We start from the raw sequence: 18,641 nt of genomic DNA on the forward strand, positions 1-18,641 counted from the left end.
ATGATCGCCAAATACAAACCTTTTGCCAAGATCAGCCGCACGATCGATTGATCGAGCAAAACTGAAAATTGTGTCAAGCATATCTTGAGCTTCGTGGTTGAAGAAAGAAAAAGGTAAACAAAGTATTCCAAAACGAATTATGATCTTTTTATCTACGCTACGTTATTTCCTAATTTACATGAGGGAAAGATGGTCAAGAAAAAGAGGAGAAACGCGCAGATTTATATAAATAAAAATGATCATGTAATTAAAATAATTCTCAAACAATTAATTGTAACGGATGTTTTGTGAATACATTTTTCGCGCTGGTATAATAACGTATACAACACATTTCGCGCATTGCGTGTGTGATTTCATACGTTTCACATGTTCATGTATGTGTCGGAATGAGCGTGTCCTGTATGCGTGTGTATGTTTGCGTTTGTGTTTGTGTGTGTGTGCTTAAAACACATACGTAAAACATATTCCCAAATTCCGGGAATATTCTTCGACAGATAGCCTTAAATACTAAGCGAAGTAAAGTAAAGTAGGGGTAATGTCGTACAATTTTGATCAATAAATTAAGTTAGATCGATCGGAATGTAGAGTTAGAAAAAGGATAGAGAGGGAAGAGCTAATAAATAGAGTCTTCTCGTTGTGTCTTAAGCGGCTTAGCGAGCGCTCCTCGTTTTCGAGGGGAGGAGGGGGGCAATTCCTCTCGCCCTGAATTAAACTTTCCGAGTGCCGAGCGTTGCGTTTTTCGCGGACGACTCCGCAGCCCATTTTCGGGGACACAAACATGTTTACCGGGAGCGCTCGGTGAACCGCTTGAGAGGTTTAAGTACGCGAAATAACGGTACCACCGAGCGCACCGCCGCCGCCGCCGCCGCCGCCGCCGTCGCCGCCGACGTCGGCGTATGACGTCGGGCGTCGCGACGCCAAACTCGCGCGCGGTTCGCGGCGAAACGCGTGAGATGAGGTACAACGAAGGCGAGATAAGAAGAAACACTCGTAGTTGAAGTATTACGTGTATAAATAATAGCGCGTACACACGGTGTGATCGGAGAGACGCGAGACCTGAAAGCGGGTCCTGAAGAGGGCCGTTTGACTACCCGCGCGACTTATTTACAAATGCCCTCCTTATTAGAGACTACTCTGGCGATTACGCGATCGATCTCTCTCTCTCGCTCCCCGATACCGAGCCGCCGCCACGTCGGTACCTGGAAATTACGTTGATTGCCACCGCGGTGATCACGAAGCGTCAAAACGGAGAGATCGACTCGCGATATTTCGTCACTGTGGCGCGCGCACCATCGATCGCGATGATTGGCGGAAGGAAAAAAAAGCTGATTCCGGACGATCGGTGGAGCACGCGTCAGTGGCTCCTCTTTCCCATTTACCTTCCTCTCCTCTCCTCTCCACCCCTCCGTTCCGCCACTTCCTCGTCAAAGCGCTCGTGCTTCCGGGCCTCTTGTTTAGACGTTTTGTACTCGAAGATCCCCCTCGTCCCTCCTCGCTCGATCGAATGTTCGCTCCCGCTCTCTCTCTCTCTCTCTCAATCGATATCGATCTAGTCATTGTCTCCCCCGAATCGCGAGCGATGAGCGCGGATCGACGCGACTAGACTAGACACCGAAGTTACCGGCTACCACATTGGAAGAGGAGAATGGGGGACGGAAACGCGGTTGCAACTTTCGACGAGGAGAATCTCCGACGTGTGTAGTGTAACGTGTCTCGAGTTTCGAGTTTCGTTCCGGATGAAATAGCGTCGATGGTCCCGAAGCATTGCCCGTCGTCGAGGTCGACGATCCTCCGGAGGGGGATCTCCTCCTTCTCTCCTCGCAGTGAGTTTTTTGATTTTGCGCACCGTAACACGCCTCTTCAGTTGGCGACTTTCACGAACTCCGGGTTCGGCACGCTGCAATTCTCGGTCGCGTACGCCGGATGTACGAAGGCGGTTCCGCCTATCGCGGCGTTCTTGCGGTCGACAGCGCGCACCCTGACGAAGAGGAAGGCCGCGACGAGGGAGGCGACCACGACGACCAGCAGCAGCATCACCAGACCGCCCACGAAGCCTGGCAGGCTCATGCAGATCGTCTCCGGGTCGGTCGACGCGCTCGCGTTCTGTATGACGACGGTGGTGTCGTTGCTGGAGTTCGTCGTGCCCAGCGCGAAGTTGACGTCGCCCGGCGCGACCACCTGGATGACCCTCGAGGTGTTGACGTCCGTCATCTCCTGCGCCGCTCGTTTGTACACGTGGGTGGAGAACAGGGTCACCGTGTGATAGATATTCTGAAAATCGAGGGTAACCGTTGTAACACCGGAGAATATTCGCGTCGTAGTAGGATATCGAACGGTACCGTAGAACGCGTCATTGATAATGTATTCGCGACGAGCCACATTGCTAAATTCAGAGAGAAAGATGATAGCTCGACAAATATCTCTCGGCCTCAAGAGAGATATCCCGTATATACCATATTCTCTAAAACATTTCTCACAACTCTACATTCTATTTTTAAGGTCCTTCACGCGAGTCCTTAGATGGCTCTCGTTAATGCATGCTAATAAAAGTCTGGAAATAGAGGCTAGAACATCCTTTTCGAAACTACTTACGCTATCGTCGTCTTCGAGGTCATGTGGCTCGTCGTGCCTTCGCCTCCTAGCGCCTCTGAGCTCAGCTGGGAAACCTTCAACCGACCTCGGTCTACCTCCGAGGATGGCTAGATTACCCTCAAGCTCCTCCGTGCCGGCGGTTCCTTTTCGCTTCACAGTCTGGTACGCCGCCGGATGGCCGGGCAGAGGAGGCGGAGGGAGGTGGATATTATCCTGAGGACTCTGGGGTGAGCTGCTCGACGTAGCATCACCCGGCGTCGAGCTAGGCGAAGAGGACGAGGTCTGCGCTTGTGGTGCCGGAACCACGTCCGGACTCGGTTCGCTGCAACCAGAAATTAATTTACATTTTATGTTTCGCAACGATTTCATATCCTCGCTATCCCTTATGATGAACATATTCTCTGAATCCGTAAAAGACGCTTAATTCTTGTAAAGGATATTCAGAAAGTATCTTGAATGAAAGACGTACGGAAATTGTAAAGGAAATCTTGAGAACATCTTTAAATAACGATTTACATCCCTTATAATAAAAATATTATTGTCTACATTTGTCGTGGAGAAGATTTTCAAAAGATATCTCAATGAAGGATGAAAATTATATATAGGAGAGAGAAATTCTGATAATACTTTTAGTATTATCCTCAGATCAAATAAAATCGGCAAAAAATTATTATAATTTCCTATCAGAAAAAAATCTCAACGGGATATCCAGCAGATATCTCTTTGTGAGACGACGAGGATTTTAATGGACACGCTCCATAGAAAAACTTCCTTCAATAATTACATTAGTGCTCGTTCGCTTTCTCACCTGTATGCCCCGGCCGGTCCGCTGGGATGTCGCGGATCAGGATAAGCCGGCGGCACGCCGTATTCGGGCACAGGCGGGGCACCGTACTCCGAAGAGAGACCTTGCGAGACTGGTGCGCCATATTCGTGACTAATGCCGCCGGCAGGTGCACCGTACTCAAGACCATGCCCGCACTTGGGCTCGGGGCAATTGTACCGGCAAACTTGAATCACGCACTGGAAGTGGACGTTCATGCTGTCGGGGAACTTGAAGGCCTGGAAATAGGCGAAGCTGACGACCGATGCGCTCGGCCCGAAGTTCTTGATCTTCTGGAATCTGCGGGGAAAAAATGGCGATACTTTCGTATTCTTCATCCTTAGCTCTTCAATGCCCCGTGAAGCATTGCAAGCGATATCAAGTATCATCGTAACGCTAGAACCTTACCTGGACATGATCTTCGGCCTGACCACGCAGCCGTACTGATCGACCAGCTGAATCGGCGCCCTCTTGCCGTCGTGAGCGACGCAATTTCTCACCAGCATATCGAACTTGTTCTCGTCGTCCTTGATAGCCAATACCATCGTCATGGTCTGACCGATCTTGACGATGCCGGACACCTCGCTGGCCCAGGGGCCCTTGCCGACCTGTATCTGCATCCAACACTGCAGGTTGTCGCCGAGAAAGTTGGCGGTTACGGCGTGTAGCATGTCGACCTGGAACGGCCTGAAGGTGACTGCTTTCTCGTAGAAATCGTACCAGGTACAGCGCAGCTTCCTCGCCTGGTCCCACACCTCCTGCACGTACGGATCGTACTGCACGATAATCGTGTTCTCCACGTAGCTACCGGACGGCGTCGGGGCGCCGTAGGCGGCCACGTTATGATTCGCTGACGAGCTCATGCCGCACGAATTGAGGAAGATCTCGAAGGTCGCGCTCAGGTGGCCGGTGCCGGGCTTCAAGTGGACGCAGTGCGGATCCGAGTAGAAGCCCTTGCTGAAGATCATGCCGTAGAACGGCCGATCAAACTCGATGTTCACCCGCATGTGCGTCTTCTCGCACTGCACCTGCAGATGCTTAATTTGCGGAGTGTCCGGCGACGCCAGCGGCCAGTTCTCTTCGTGGGCGGCCGGTGGGCCGTACTGAGCCGGGGCCCCATAGACAGACCTGTGTTCCAAAGGCAACGCGCTGCTGTCGACCAACGGTGCTTCACTTCGTACACTCTGAGAACAGGAACCAACGGCGGTTGAAAACAAGGGATTAATCGTGCAATCGATATGTACGTAACGTTTACTAAGACAAACGTAGAATTCTCATGGATGCGAACGACGTAAGTGTAAACAACAGGGCTGAAAGTGGGAATTAAAGCAAGAGCGATTAATCATGAAGCACGAACGCGCGAAGTAGCATTCATCTTCCTGGCAAACTTTACATTAAGGTACAAGTGAGGCTGCTTGAACGAAACTTTTTCAATTTGCGTGTTAAGTATAAGAATAACGTAACGATATGTCGCAACTTGGAAAACGCCTCGGCTGCATCGCAACAACGGGGCGGCGGGATTTACATGGGAACACGTGCCCTTTTTCGAGACCCTGCACGTATTCGACGTATTTTGAAACTGTCCCGCGGTTCTTATAACGGAGATTCCACTAAAGTTTCAACCGAGTCGCGCAACGCGCGAACGTGACAAAAAGCAAAACGATTCGCCGTCTTCCCCGATGCCCCCCTCGTCATCTCGACTCTCCTTTCTTCCGACGGCGCCTCGCAAGCGACACACTTCTGCCGGACACACTTTGATCTTTCTGGAATTACAATAAATGCGAGAGTACATCTCCACTCTCTCACATCGTCATTCCTATTCGTCGATCGCTTCACAATGGCCTTTTCGGAATAAGCAAGAAAAGATAAAGCATCTGGCAAAACGTTCGATCTGTAAATTAAAAAATATACTACTACTCATTTTTTATTTACAGATTAGCTTAAGCTTTCTCAAGTAATATATGCTGAATCGCAAAACAAGGACAAAGTGAAATATTGTAATTTTATTTAGCCATATTTTATATGCGTCTTCGAGTCAATTAATCTATTATGTTAATTCTTCCAATATATTCTGCAATCTTTCCATCAACAGCGCGCTACGATTGACACGCCACATCGGTTTAGTTCTACGTGGAATAATGAATCGTCGTCAACGCCTTTGTGCCGAGCACAAGAGTACCGTATGTTAATAATACTTGAAAATATGCTGACAAAAAAAGAACGTGATGACCGAGAACACGTGTACTGTTAGCCAAAGGAGCATTCGTCGAGAGGAATCGAATGTGGGCTCACATTCAGGAGGTCGGACGACTCCCTCGGGCAATTTTGTATTCTGATTTGGCAGAATTGCAGGGGGGGGGGGGGGTAATTACGCGAATCTGCGTACCGAGACCAATATCTTCACTTCCGCCGGGAGAATTGTTCTAAATGCTGACTTTACTCGTAGCAGCGTATCTATCGTATATCCTTCCATGCTTTCCCCAATTTGACACGCAACTCTAAACACATTGCTTCGCCATTAACTTAATATCTATGTTAACATCGGGTGCATCACACATTTGATTCCGCGGCACGAATCTCGCACGGGCGTGTTAACGATTGAGTAAACGCGGCAATTAATGTAATGGCACAAAGACAAAGATTGTAAATTCGTAAACAAGGTCTCGGGGTATATTCGCGTGTTAACGACGTATATCGTGCATTTCATCGTGCGACAATAAAAAGATGTAGAGTAGCCGCGCGGGAAGCGCCGGTACATTCATGGATAACTGTATTAAAACTAGATCTCGTCATATGCCAATTGCAACAATTTCCATTATGAGGCTATTACAGAAACTAAACGTTTGCGTTTACGTGATCGTAAACTAGATCACATAAATATCGTCGATGATACAGTCGTTAATTTCTAAATAAGGTACTATCGACATTAACATAAATTGATTATTAATTTGTAGTTCAATAATTAGTTATGCTAATATAATACGTCAACAATTAATTATGAATTTATTAGTATAAATTAATTAATATTATTAATTTGGTCGTTTCTAGAAAATCGTAAACCGTGACAACTTTTTTATAGTTTTTAAGGTGGGCAAAGAGAATTCCTACAATTGCTCTAGAGTAATACAAAGCGAAAAGAATTCGGAGTTTTCCTTGTCTTTATATTCTTACATTATTAAAATCCGAGTTGCTATAAAACTTTTTTTTTTTTTGGGGATCTTCGATCTCGAAATGGAGAGACTCAATCTCCCACGAATCTTTTGATCGCTTCCTCGTCTCGGTAATACGGTCATGACTTCCCGGAAAAACCGCGGCAGAACTGTAATTTTAAGAGTCAAGGATAATCAAGGGAGAGAAGACGAACAGGAGGCGTCGCGCATTAATCGTCGGACGATACCGGTTGTGACAGCCGGATGACAGTGGCCGCCGATTCGCGATCGCTGTAGCGCGCGATTTGTAAGCTGGACAGGTCGTACGCATACCTGTCCGCTTTCTTGTTCTACTTGCACCTGCGCCTGATCGGGTTCACGGGCTTTCTGGATAGAAAAGTACGGGCGCGGAACCGGTCGGTGCGTATAATCGAAATCACGGTCCGCTACAATCGTACGAAGCTTAAGTGAGCGCGGTCTCCTCTTCCTGCCGGTCCGCCGAATTTCCAACACGAACGCGCCTTAATCACAACTTCGCATAGGTCGGGGCGAATAATTAGTCCGTGAATCTCCTCACGGGTAACACGCGTCCGCTTACCGTCCCCCTCCAACGTTATTATTATTTTATTGTTTTACTCCACTGAAAAAAAAGAGTCTTGTTGAATTAACTGGAATTGAACTAACGGTTCAGATTTCTAGTTGATCTTACCAGATTTCTAATTAATTCAACAAGAATTTTTGTTAAATTGGAAATCTGGTAGGTTCAACTAGAATCCGAACCGTTAGTTCACATTCCAGTTGATTCAACCAAATTTTTTTTTTTTTTTTTTTTAGTGCTCTGTTTGTACTTTATTATAATTTTTATGTCACTCTTTATTAATCTTCTCAAGTATGAATTAGACATACGTATATTACAAGTTTCGCGAATCGTGGAATGTAACGCTTCTAACATTCGCTGAAAAATAACTTTTGCAAGAAATCGTTAACCTTAATACCAAACCCAGTTTTCATGATAAATCGTTAATCTCGAAAAGAAATGTCTTGCTTGGCTTGTAGTTCGCATTTTAGAACAATCCATATTTAAAAGCCAACGGTACCGCTACAATGCCTCACATTTTTAGTGAAGCTGTGAAATCTTAATAATACAAAACTTTTTGTTTTACAATACTTTATCGTAAAAAGATTTTCTAGTGTCTCCCAATCTCCAAATATGTATCACAATTTTATATAATTTTAGAGTCAGTTTGAATTAATTTGTGATGATAAATTTTTTTTTCTTTTTTTTTTTTTCTTAAATGAGATGCGTTACGCTTGGAGGACGTGTCGTGTTGTCGCAGCTGGAGACTAATTTCACTTTTCCATTGTCAGCCGCCAGACGACAAATTGTTCGCAATTGGACAACGTACTTTCACCGAATCGCGTGTGCAGAACGAGCGTCTTAATTGTCACGGATGTGACGCCTCGCGGTCGCCTCCGCGCCGATTCCAGGGGTTCCGCTTTAATCGCGCGCATTTTGCACAATAGCGCAGTATCGGCTGGTGCCGTTTAATAGGTTGAGTGCCATACGGCGGATGTGCCAGTGTCCGATATTTTACGCCGACGGTATTTTTAACTTCTTTACGTTTCATCCACGAAAGAGCTCGCTAATATAAATTTCGAGAACAAAAAACGTTGAACTTTTTCAAATTTAGATATAAGCTTTTCATTAATATAAATTATTGTCTGCAACATTTTCTGAATCCACTGATAATCAATTGACACGAACGGGAGTACGAACAGGTGCGTAACGTTTTAAAGGGGGACAAAATTTCTCGTAAAACGCAGTCGGTGCAAAAAAATACGATCGGGATGAGTCGTATTCTGCTCGGGAGATATTTTAATTAAACGAAGAACTTGTGATGCCCGGGCGTATTTACAAATTCGATGACTTTCTCGCGCCTAGAAAGCATGGCACTTATGCGGGCCCGCGTGGTGCGCGTGCTTTCAACACGGTCCGGTATCAAAAGTAAGATAACAAATTTTCACGGGGAGAAACTTCCGAGTCGTAACACGAGCGATGTCTCTTCGCCTGTATATGGTGGCGAAAAAGTAGGCCGGGTCAGTCAACGTGGACGGCGGGTACTTACATGTCGCGTACGCTTCGATAAGGCCTATTACGAGGAACGCTTGGCGTCGCTGAAGCAACCGCGAAAAATCCAGCGGCGTTGACTGTCACGTCTCGCAAAATGATTTAACCGCGTTTTCATTAATCGCGTAAAGATTCGCCGATTGCGCCTTTTGTGAAATGTAACTACACTGTAAGCACCTAACGAGACAATTTCCGTTAACTGCGCGATCGAGCTGCGAATTAGTACAAAAAAAAAGAATGAATTAATAAATAGTTGTATACGTATGTATGTACGCAGCAGTGATGCGTATCGATAATATAAAACTGGAACGACCGCGCTAGTGGCTTCGAGAAGTAGAAAAGGTGAAGTAGAATACGATATATGTATATATAACGCTTATCTTTACACAAGCAAGATGAAAGGCATTGATCGCTCTATTTTGAGGTGTTAATATTATCTGTATCAAAGGTCGGCGCAATTTATAAACTCGCGCGAATTATTTCCTACGGATTATTCCTCGCTCTCCTGTGTTAAATCGAGAATTTACTTTCGGTGAAGAAAACCGATGGTCGAAATAAGAAGCATCGAGGCGATCGACGCGAGACAATAATCGCTTGTGACTGTGTTTTTTCAGCTGGTTCACTTTTACAATAACGGTGCTTTACAGAAACGAAAGGTGCGCGTGGAGTGGGATAAATTGCATTCCAACGCTCTACGCGGATTTACAGATTACCCGCTTTGGGTAATCCTGAAACCTAAATCGTCAACGTTTTTTTTTCTTCTTCTTCTTCTTTTCGAGGTATCGCGAGCGCGGGAAGACGATGATGAATCGCGCGATCTAATTAAGAGCGAGCGATTAATGCCACGGCGATACGTGGCGCGCGTACAAAGCGCGCGTGCGAACCAGGCTGAGAACCGCGGCGGGCGTGCACTTTCGCGGAATAAAACTCGTCGGCCGGGATTTTAATTAAAGAGGAACACCGCTGTGTGCGCACCGGGGCACTATGGAAACGGCGATGCGTCGAGTGCGCACGAAACGTCACGGCGAATTCGGCAACGGTGACGAGCAATCGTGCAACTCTCCGACCGGCGCTAAACTTTTATCCACGGTTAAGCTCCACGATGTTCATTCGCGTGCCGATGGCTCTCTTCGCACGATAAAGGTTTCACGTTCCAAATCATATGCTGACTAATTTTAATCTGTAAAATGGTAAAAATGGATTATAGGAAGTTTTTCTGAGCTTTACCACGACAGAGAGTATCGTAATTTTTGTAATAATCCAATTTTTACGTAGAGTACACGTAAAAAAAAGTGATTCTTTCTCATGTAAAAATAGTGTACATATAATTGAAGAAATAGAAATTTCAAAGTGTAATTTTAGCAAATAATACGGTACAACGCAGCATTCTCTATTTTCTGCTCCAACTTTTTTAATAAAATCCAATTAAAATTACAATGTAATAATTTCTTTGAAGCCTTTATTAAGGCATGCGAGTAACGAAAAATATTTATTATATCCCGGATATAAAAAATAATAGAAATAGGAATTTTAAAAAAAGTTATTTCCTGTAGGCAAAATAGCATGCAATTACGATTTATTCTAGAATAAAAAACAAAATTGCTTTAAACTTTGCCACCAAAGTCTTTGAAATGTTATACAATCGCCTGTGGCGATTGCTAATTAGAATGTAAAATTGTAAAAAACAAAAAAATCAAGAGTAATGCGACAAAATGCTAGAATTTTATGAAACTCAGGAGAGATTGCGCCTGTTACCAGTTGTAGCATTGTAGATTTAAAAATTCAGATTTTTATACAATGCCATAAACCAACTAGATAGGAAATAAATATAAAAGAGACTCTCGCGAATAAAAAATTAAGGTTTCTCTATTATATTGTTTACAATATTTCTATAAAATAAAAATAGTGTCTATATATTGCAGCATTTGGGGAGAATTTTTCTTCAAAAGCACGCGGGAAATGTATATTATTAGGCAAATGAAGCACAATTAAAATTGTATAGAACAATGCAAAACGGTATCTGTCGATTCGGCATCGATGGTTAGTCGAAACAACATGGGAAAGACCGGTAACGATTTCAAATTACAAGATCGCTAAGTTGGCTGCTGGAACGAGTGCAGTGGGAAGCTCTGTGGTCGTCCACAAGATTGCACGTTGTTAAGAGTCGCAAGTACAGGGAACATTTCATTCCCATTCATTACAACTTGTCAATGGCGGTCTGGCAATGTCTAAGAAAGCTTTTCAACCTCGCATATTAGCTTCTTAAAAGACGGAGCGATCGCTTGCTCCTGTTGTATTTAGTCCATTTTTAATCCATCAATTCTTCATCTAATTTCGTCACGTGAAATTCTCGTATTTAAATGATATAAAATTTCGCGCGTTAATATAATAAATTAGGATTAAGAATATATGACTTTTTGTTTCTATCCGTCAACGAAACTATGCAATTACATTCGTATACTCTCGTATTAATTTTCATACGTCGCTACATGATTCAGTACATCTAAGTGGATTGCTTTCTATCTCACATTATGAATGGCTTCAGAGGCAATGAAAACTTCGAGAGAAAAACAAGGATCAAAGGTATCACAACTTCAAAAGATTAATCACACGGATACTACAGCTGGAGAGGCGGAGCATTGGTTCCTTTCTATATAAACCGTAGAAGAATTTTACAGCCCTATTCGAAGGTGCGAAAATATGTGCAAATAACGATGCCTTTACAATTTTTTTTAATTTCGTTAAAATGAAGAAGGCGCTACCTGATTCACAGCGATAGAAACAGCTACTCTCTCGTTCGTAATTAGCAAATCGATCATGCGGCATTAAGAGAACGATTTTTGGAGAAATTATTTAATATTCTAGTTCAGCAGTAGAAACTTTTTAAAGGAGTCAGTTACTCCCACATTAAGACGTGTCCATTTCAAGTCGAAAGAGCAACAAGAGATTTTTCGTGTACCCCCTTGCCTTGAACATCCTTTCGAGGAAGCTAGGAGAATGTTACTCTTTGATTCGAATAATATAAAACTGGAACCCGCCGCATCACGCATTCGGAATGAAGAAAGGAAATAGAGGCAGTACTAAGGAGAAAGATGAGAGAGCTGAGGAAAAAGAAAAAGCGTGAGAAGTTGCGAAAGGTAGGAGGACGAAGGAGGAGATAGCTGGTGAACGACGAGGAGAAAGAAGAAGAAGCGAAGATAGCGGGAAACGGAGGGAGAGAGAGACAGAGAGAGAGAGAGAGAGAGAGAGAGAGTACCGTCTAGAGAGTATAGTTGAAAGAGGGCATTGCGTCCGGCGCAGTGACCTACTATCTTCGGTTCGACGGCTCGGCTATGTAGTCGGCGGTTAGAGTGTGTAGCGTACACACAGAGGTGGCACGCACGACAGCGGTACAACAGGTACACAAGAGACGTAAATGTGGACGCGCGTATTTCCTCCTACTTTATCTTCCGCCGTCGTGCGACGGCGGCATTCGGCGTTATTATATCGGCGTATTCCGCGCTGTCACGTCGGAAAGGAAACACGTAAATTATAGCGTGCGGCGCGTACACCCTCCTGCGGTGCGCACACACCTGACGCGGCTCACCGCGTCTCTGGCTCGCCCGGTTTTCCTCGATAGATCGCGAAATGTCGAAGCCAATTACAAATTGGACGGCCTTAACGCGCTAGTTTCTCTCGCGGCGCGAGACTCTTATTTGATTCTCTCCCCGTCGCGTTTTCTCCCATTAGTTATTATGTTAAACGTCGTTACGCTCAACGTCTCTCTCCCTCTCTCTCTCTCTCTCTCTTTACGTCGGTGTTTTGTTGTCGAGTAGGTATGTAATACGGGTAAATCATAATACAAGTAGACGAAATGAGCGCGAGCTATTTGATCTCCGTGGACACCGAAATAAAACGAGACTTTCTCTTAACTTTATTTCAAAGCTAAATACAGATTTTTATCAGAGAGCTTTTTGTCACGATTAGTTAAAACGACGCTATGTTAATGCTCTGCAAAGTCGATTTTTAATTCGGAAGTAGCGCACAGAAAAACCACCACGAAAATAGAGCCGCAATTTTGAAAAGCCTGTAAAAATAGAATAATCTGGAAGGTATCAATTTTTTTAACGAGTGCGCGATAAAAAATAAAATGAAAACCCCACGCGATGCAATTATTGCAAGTAAGATCGCACGAAGTAATTGCCCCTGTCGAAGACACGCCCTCTCAAAAGCAATTAATTCACTTCCCACGCGAAGAAGTTGAATTCCCATGCGGGCGGAGACAATTACCAGAAGTTCATCACTCGTTAACGAACGTCCCCGCGAGCGGCGCGGCGGTGCCGCGTATTTACACCGATTATACGGCGCGGTCAAGCCGCTTCATTCAAGACTTTTGCCTCGGAAAGCACCCGGCGTCCGCGACTATATATGTGGCACAGGCAGAGCCCCGCGGCTACGGTGATTCCTCTTAAGCATTAACTTAACGTCGTGTTGATTCTCGGCCAGCGGCACGTGCACACGTCGCATAGCGGTCCCGGAGATACGCCGAACATCAATGAAGTATCGCTTTTTGCCGGGGACCGGATGAATTTTTTAACGGTTACATCAGTTTCTTTTTAACGGTCGTCGAAAACGTCGATCGTCTCGTTAGGTATTTCCTCCGAATTTCTCGAGATCGCCGAGAACCCCTCGCGAATTATGGCGCGTTTCTACGCGTCGCGGGCGATGCCCTTTAACATATAGATACCGGCAAAGTAGACGCGACGATTCGAGAACCGTTCGGTTCTCCAAGTTTTTCAATAAAAAGAATGTCCCCGCGCGAACTCGATAAATACCGGGAATATTTGCGTGCGAATTCTTTCAGCCTCCCGAGGAGGATCGATTATCCGGAGGATAAACGTCGCGTAAAAAAGGATCCTGTAATTGTTGCCGATCAGCAAAATTCATTATATTATATCTGTGATGTGTACGTGCCTCAACTTGACAGATTTAATCAATATTACGAGCGCGCGATGTTGACGTGTCGTGCAGGCTATAAATTATGATGGGGCGTTGGACACCGCGCGTCGCGCCGGTAATTCTATTCCTAAACGCGTATAATTCGCAAAACGTCAAAAAACCTAAAGATACAATGTACACACTGCAGGTGCGTAAATAACTTTACCCATTTTACGCGGCGCGGCATAACGGTTACCGTATTAACGACCTGTCTGTCACTCTGAAGGGGGGGGGGGGGGAGGGGAAGAGAATACACACGCACGCATACACTAACCGCGAGTAGTAATCTTCGTTGTTCAACTGAGAATTATTGCGCAGTGAAATTACAATGTCGATCGTCGTGGCACGCAAATTTATCGTGAGGTATTATCAATGTATCGCGCGACGCACGTAGGCGGGAATGCAGTAATCGGCCCCCTCGCAGAATCAGAAAATCGGCATTGTGTTCGCCAGACTGATTTTATTTGGTTTTATCTCGCGGGAGAAATTGGCGAGATGTCAATGCTAAACTTTATTATGTCTATAAATTTTTTTATTTTGAAAGAACTTGAATAATTAAATGAACAAAATTTAAAATCAGATAAAATAGATTAATTAACAATTGTTAAAAATTTGGAAGCTTTTTTCTTTTTTTTTTCTTTTTTTCTACACTGAGAAAAAAAGTTGTTGATTTGACTAAATTTTTCAACTTAATTAAATTTCTTTAATTTAACTATTTGTGTATTTCAGTCAAATATATAAATATTTAAATTAAAGTTTAAGTATTTTATTTATTTAAGTTAATTGCATAAATACTTGTACTGAAAAAATTTATTCTAGTTGAAAAATTTAGTCAAATTAACATTTTTTTCACAGTGTATGAAATAACGAGTCAAAAATTTTGTTAATCTTCAAGAATGAATTATAAATGATTTATGAAGATAATATTTTATTCCAATTTATTCACAATTGTTGTTAATATATAAGAAAACGAATACTATGATTAATTTTTTTTTTAAGTAATTTCACTCACGGCCAATAATAAGGGCAGCAATAAGAGAAAGGTCGTCCGTATATTCCGCCACGTCCTCTCCATCATGTGCGTGTCCTTTCTGTAATAAAAAGAAAAAACCTGAAAAAGTGATAACTACACACATTACGGTGAACTTCATGTAATCTATCGGCCCGAAGAGAGGATAAATTTTTGAACAATTTTGATAGCATTAGCTGTATGACATTTATAAAAATAGACTCGGTAACATAATATAGACAATTATCAATTAAGTATACAAGAGCCAAGTGTAATCGCCAATTAATTATCGCCGATCTATATAATTGTCATCGAAAATGTTACGCAATGAACATTTAACCCACATCTCAGAACACGGAACTCACGATCAGAAGCGCTCTCACACGCAAAATCTATTTAATTCTAAAAATGACGTTCTACACTCGCGCAAATACCGCGTAAAGTCACCACACACACACACACACACACACACACACACATTCCAGGCCTCTACAATTTGCTAAACTATTCAAGAATCACGATTGTAGGCATTTTGCAGGCTGTACGATATAATCACAGTCCGTAACAAAGAGAGGTAAACTAATTTTATTTCACGAAAGTGATCAAGCGTTACTCAACCGTTTATTGAAATCGTAAGTTCACGTGAAAATTGCGGCGGGGTACGTAACGACAATGCCGCGGTTCGATTTGTTAGATAATGTCGCGAACATACGAAAAAGCACGCGCGACCACGACAGCTCCCTTCGGAATGCGGTACCATGCGCTCGGGATCAATCTTGCGGAAGAGGGACATTAATCGAGGCACCTCGTTGCGTTGTACTTCCGGTTCCAGGGCGACTCGTTCTACCGAAGAAACCCACGATCACTCGGACGATCCCCCCGCGAGAACCACCTGCTTTTTCCGCTTAACGAACGCACCGATCACAACGGGAAGGCTCCAGTAACTCGCGTCAGTTGGTCCTCATCGGGCACGCTCCGCGTTTTTTGCTTCCTTCCTTATTATTTTTTTCCTTTTTCCTTCTTTTTTTCTTTTGCCTTTTACCGTCGTGCTCTCTTGTGTGCGACCGCAAGAATTCGACGGGCCCACAGGTGATTTTCCTGGCCGACGGGGACCGACTGAAGGTGCGAGCCACACTCGTCTCGGCCACGAGCCACGTCCCAGTGACCTACTGAAGATCTCGATCGCGCTCGTCCATCGCCCCCCTCGCCCTCCCTCCCCCGATGCACGACGCAAGGCCCAAACAGGCCCACCGTCGACGGCATTGCTCCCACCATTGCACCCGATCGCGCCTGCTCTTTTTTTCGCTCGCGTTCCTCCCTCTTTCTCTCTCTCTCTCTCTCTCTCTCTCTCTCTCTCTCTCTCTCTCTCTCTCTCTCTCTCTCTCTCTCTCTCTCTTTCTCTCTTTCGCTCGCTCGCTCGCTCGCTCTTCCGAGAGCGGTAGGGAACTCGCGGCACAGGTGAAAGACACGCACCGGACGAGATATCCGCGTCACGCATCTCGACTGAAGTTTTCATTTAAAAAAAAAAAAAAAGGATTTTCAATGAAAAGGTTAAAATTAGAAACGCCGTAACGAGAAAGTGACGTAAGTGATGTCCGCTGCGATGTACACGCCGCGCTTCCACTTCGAATCTCGCAATAACGAGTTCTGCGGCAACGTGCGGCTTGCTTCTTCCATTCCGCATGTACCGTAACCGGAACGCGAAGATTACGCGTGAAATTTTGGAGCGTCCGCCCCGTGAGGGAAATTTCTCACCGGCCGGCGACCGAAATCGCCGCGGGTAGGAGATCGAAAATTTCCTCATCAGCTTTTTTTCCCTCCACGGGAGACAGGCGAAATCTCGGGAGAGGAGAGAACCGCCCGTAAGGTCGTCGTCGCAACGGGGGAGCGAAGAAAGAAATCGGGGGTGGAGGGGGGAAGAGATGGCGAGATGAAGACGAGCTGCTCGTCTGGGATACTCGACTCGTGACTCGAATAACACGATATCGCGAGAGATTCCCCGATGGAAAGACCAGAAGCACGGTGCCTCGCCGTGCTGCTGCGAACGCCGAACTGGCTGGCTCCAATTTTCGAAAAATCGCGCGCGCGGAGGAAATCGCGGACGACGGTTCCCCCCCGTCGAAAGCGGGACGCGCGCGCTTGAGAATTGAGTCACGACACACGGACGATTGCTGATATTTCCTAAGTCCAATTTCGCGAGAATCGTCCTCGGGACGGCCGACGTATATCCTGTCGGGTCGGGTCGGGAGTAAAGGGCCGCCGCGAGCACTGCACAAGATTTCGTAATGTACTCGCGTGGAATACGGAAGCGATCTGCTACTTGGGAAACGGATTTCCCCACAACGTGGCAGCCTTCATTTATCTTAATTCGCGCGATCTCCGTCACATTCTTCTAAAGTGTCAAGCGAAAGCTGGTGCCCGGTTCAATGGCTGATCGAACAAAGGGCCTTGCAAATGATGATTATTCATGAGCACCGGGCGGATAACTTGGGTTCACTTCTCGTGGACCCGTATTCGCCCGCGCGCGCATTGTTCGGCGCTTTCATTTTCATTTCTCGAAATCTTCGCGCGGGAGCACTCGTCTGCATTTGCGTAACCATGTCGCGGCCGATAAGAACGAGACTCGAAAGCCAACCGGTAAGCGTCGGGTCTGACCTGGATTTCTCACCCGCATGGGTGCTAACTCGTCCATCCGGAAATGGCTTATGGTAGCCGGCGTATGCCGAGGGATAACGATACGGTAGATAATACGCGAAAGTGCGAGTGAACGCGTTCTCTTTCGCGCACGCGCACCTACTTAGTTTTTGTTGGTTTTTTCTTTTTTCCTTTTTCTCGACGTTGGATTTCCCGAGCGCGAAGATAACGCGGCGCGGCGCGCGTATTTCCGGTAGGCAGATCCCCTCCCTCCCCTCGCATTTGTATCCTATCTAAGCGCATTTGAGACTCATTTGTATGTCAATATTGAATATCAAAGACATTTCTAGAAAATAACACGACGAGCGGTTCGTTATCAAATAGAATAATATTATCAGAATACAAATTTATTCTAACAGTTCTTCAGTAGAGAAAGAAATACTCTTAGTGTTGACATCCTATATGCAAATGCAAGACTATTAGAATTGTGGAAGATTGAAATTCACAATCCAATAACGTTGTTTAACGTAGGACGATCATATTTCATATGCAGCTCCATTCAGAATATTAAACCGGTACTCGAAAGTTTTTCGGGCGTGCTAACCCCTCCCTCCTTTTTTTTTTAATCTGAAAGAGAGATTCGACGAATTACTTTTATTCGTCGAATTTTTTTACCCCAATCATCCTTTCTCTTTTTTTTTAAACCAATCGATTGGCCTTTTATCTTTAAAATCCGTTGAATTAAGGCATCATAAGTAACTATATCGAATACGCCGTATTAAAGCTCCACGGAAAATGTCGACGAGGTATGTCGAAATGTTCGACGTAAAAAAAAGAATTCACGGTTGCCATAGTCAGTCGCTACGAAGCGTCGCTTTGCTTCTTCGACCATTTAGTCTGGACGGACCGTCCGCCGTGCTATCACGAGCTCGTATAAGTTTAGTCGGCGTAGCGCAAAATTCCCACCGTCCGTCCGCGGGCAATAGTTGCTCCGTTCCTTACGTCGCGTACGATCCAGGCCAAATTCGATCAGCCAATTATATTCTTCTACTTGAATTTCCTCGACTGAGAAGTTTAATCAGGAACGCGACATTTCAGAATCAACCGAACTGGCTTGGATATTTATGTAATTTCAGCGAGGCGTATTTTTGCAACCTTAATCCTAAATGATTAATTTAACGGCGATTATTTGACACGAATGACTTTATGAATTATTGCTTTCTCACTGATAAAATTATATTCTGTTCTTCTTAATAATATATACTATTTTTACATATCTTTTATTTATTAAAAAGTAATATTTCTTATTCATAAATTTTATTGTTAAAA

General features: G+C 44.7%; 1 protein-coding gene across 6 annotated transcripts in view; it reads right to left on the reverse strand.

The window, feature by feature from the left end:
* Positions 1-125: 125 nt before the first annotated feature.
* The window catches only part of LOC105830702, a 44,412-nt gene continuing 25,896 nt past the window's right edge, over positions 126-18,641 (reverse strand). For 3 of the 6 annotated variants that reach the window (XM_036289541.1, XM_012670241.3, XM_036289542.1), the window contains exons 2-6: positions 14,682-14,760; positions 3,824-4,599; positions 3,401-3,715; positions 2,593-2,914; positions 126-2,271 (exon numbers count right to left, since the gene is read on the reverse strand). In XM_036289541.1, coding sequence (XP_036145434.1) covers positions 1,861-2,271; positions 2,593-2,914; positions 3,401-3,715; positions 3,824-4,599; positions 14,682-14,747 — 1,890 coding nt within the window. In that variant the 5' untranslated portion in view covers positions 14,748-14,760 and the 3' untranslated portion in view covers positions 126-1,860. The other 3 variants (XM_036289540.1, XM_036289539.1, XM_036289538.1) reach the window with 3 other exon arrangements.

Source organism: Monomorium pharaonis, chromosome 7 (genome assembly GCF_013373865.1).
Source record: "Monomorium pharaonis isolate MP-MQ-018 chromosome 7, ASM1337386v2, whole genome shotgun sequence".
NCBI classification, from domain to species: domain Eukaryota; kingdom Metazoa; phylum Arthropoda; class Insecta; order Hymenoptera; family Formicidae; genus Monomorium; species Monomorium pharaonis.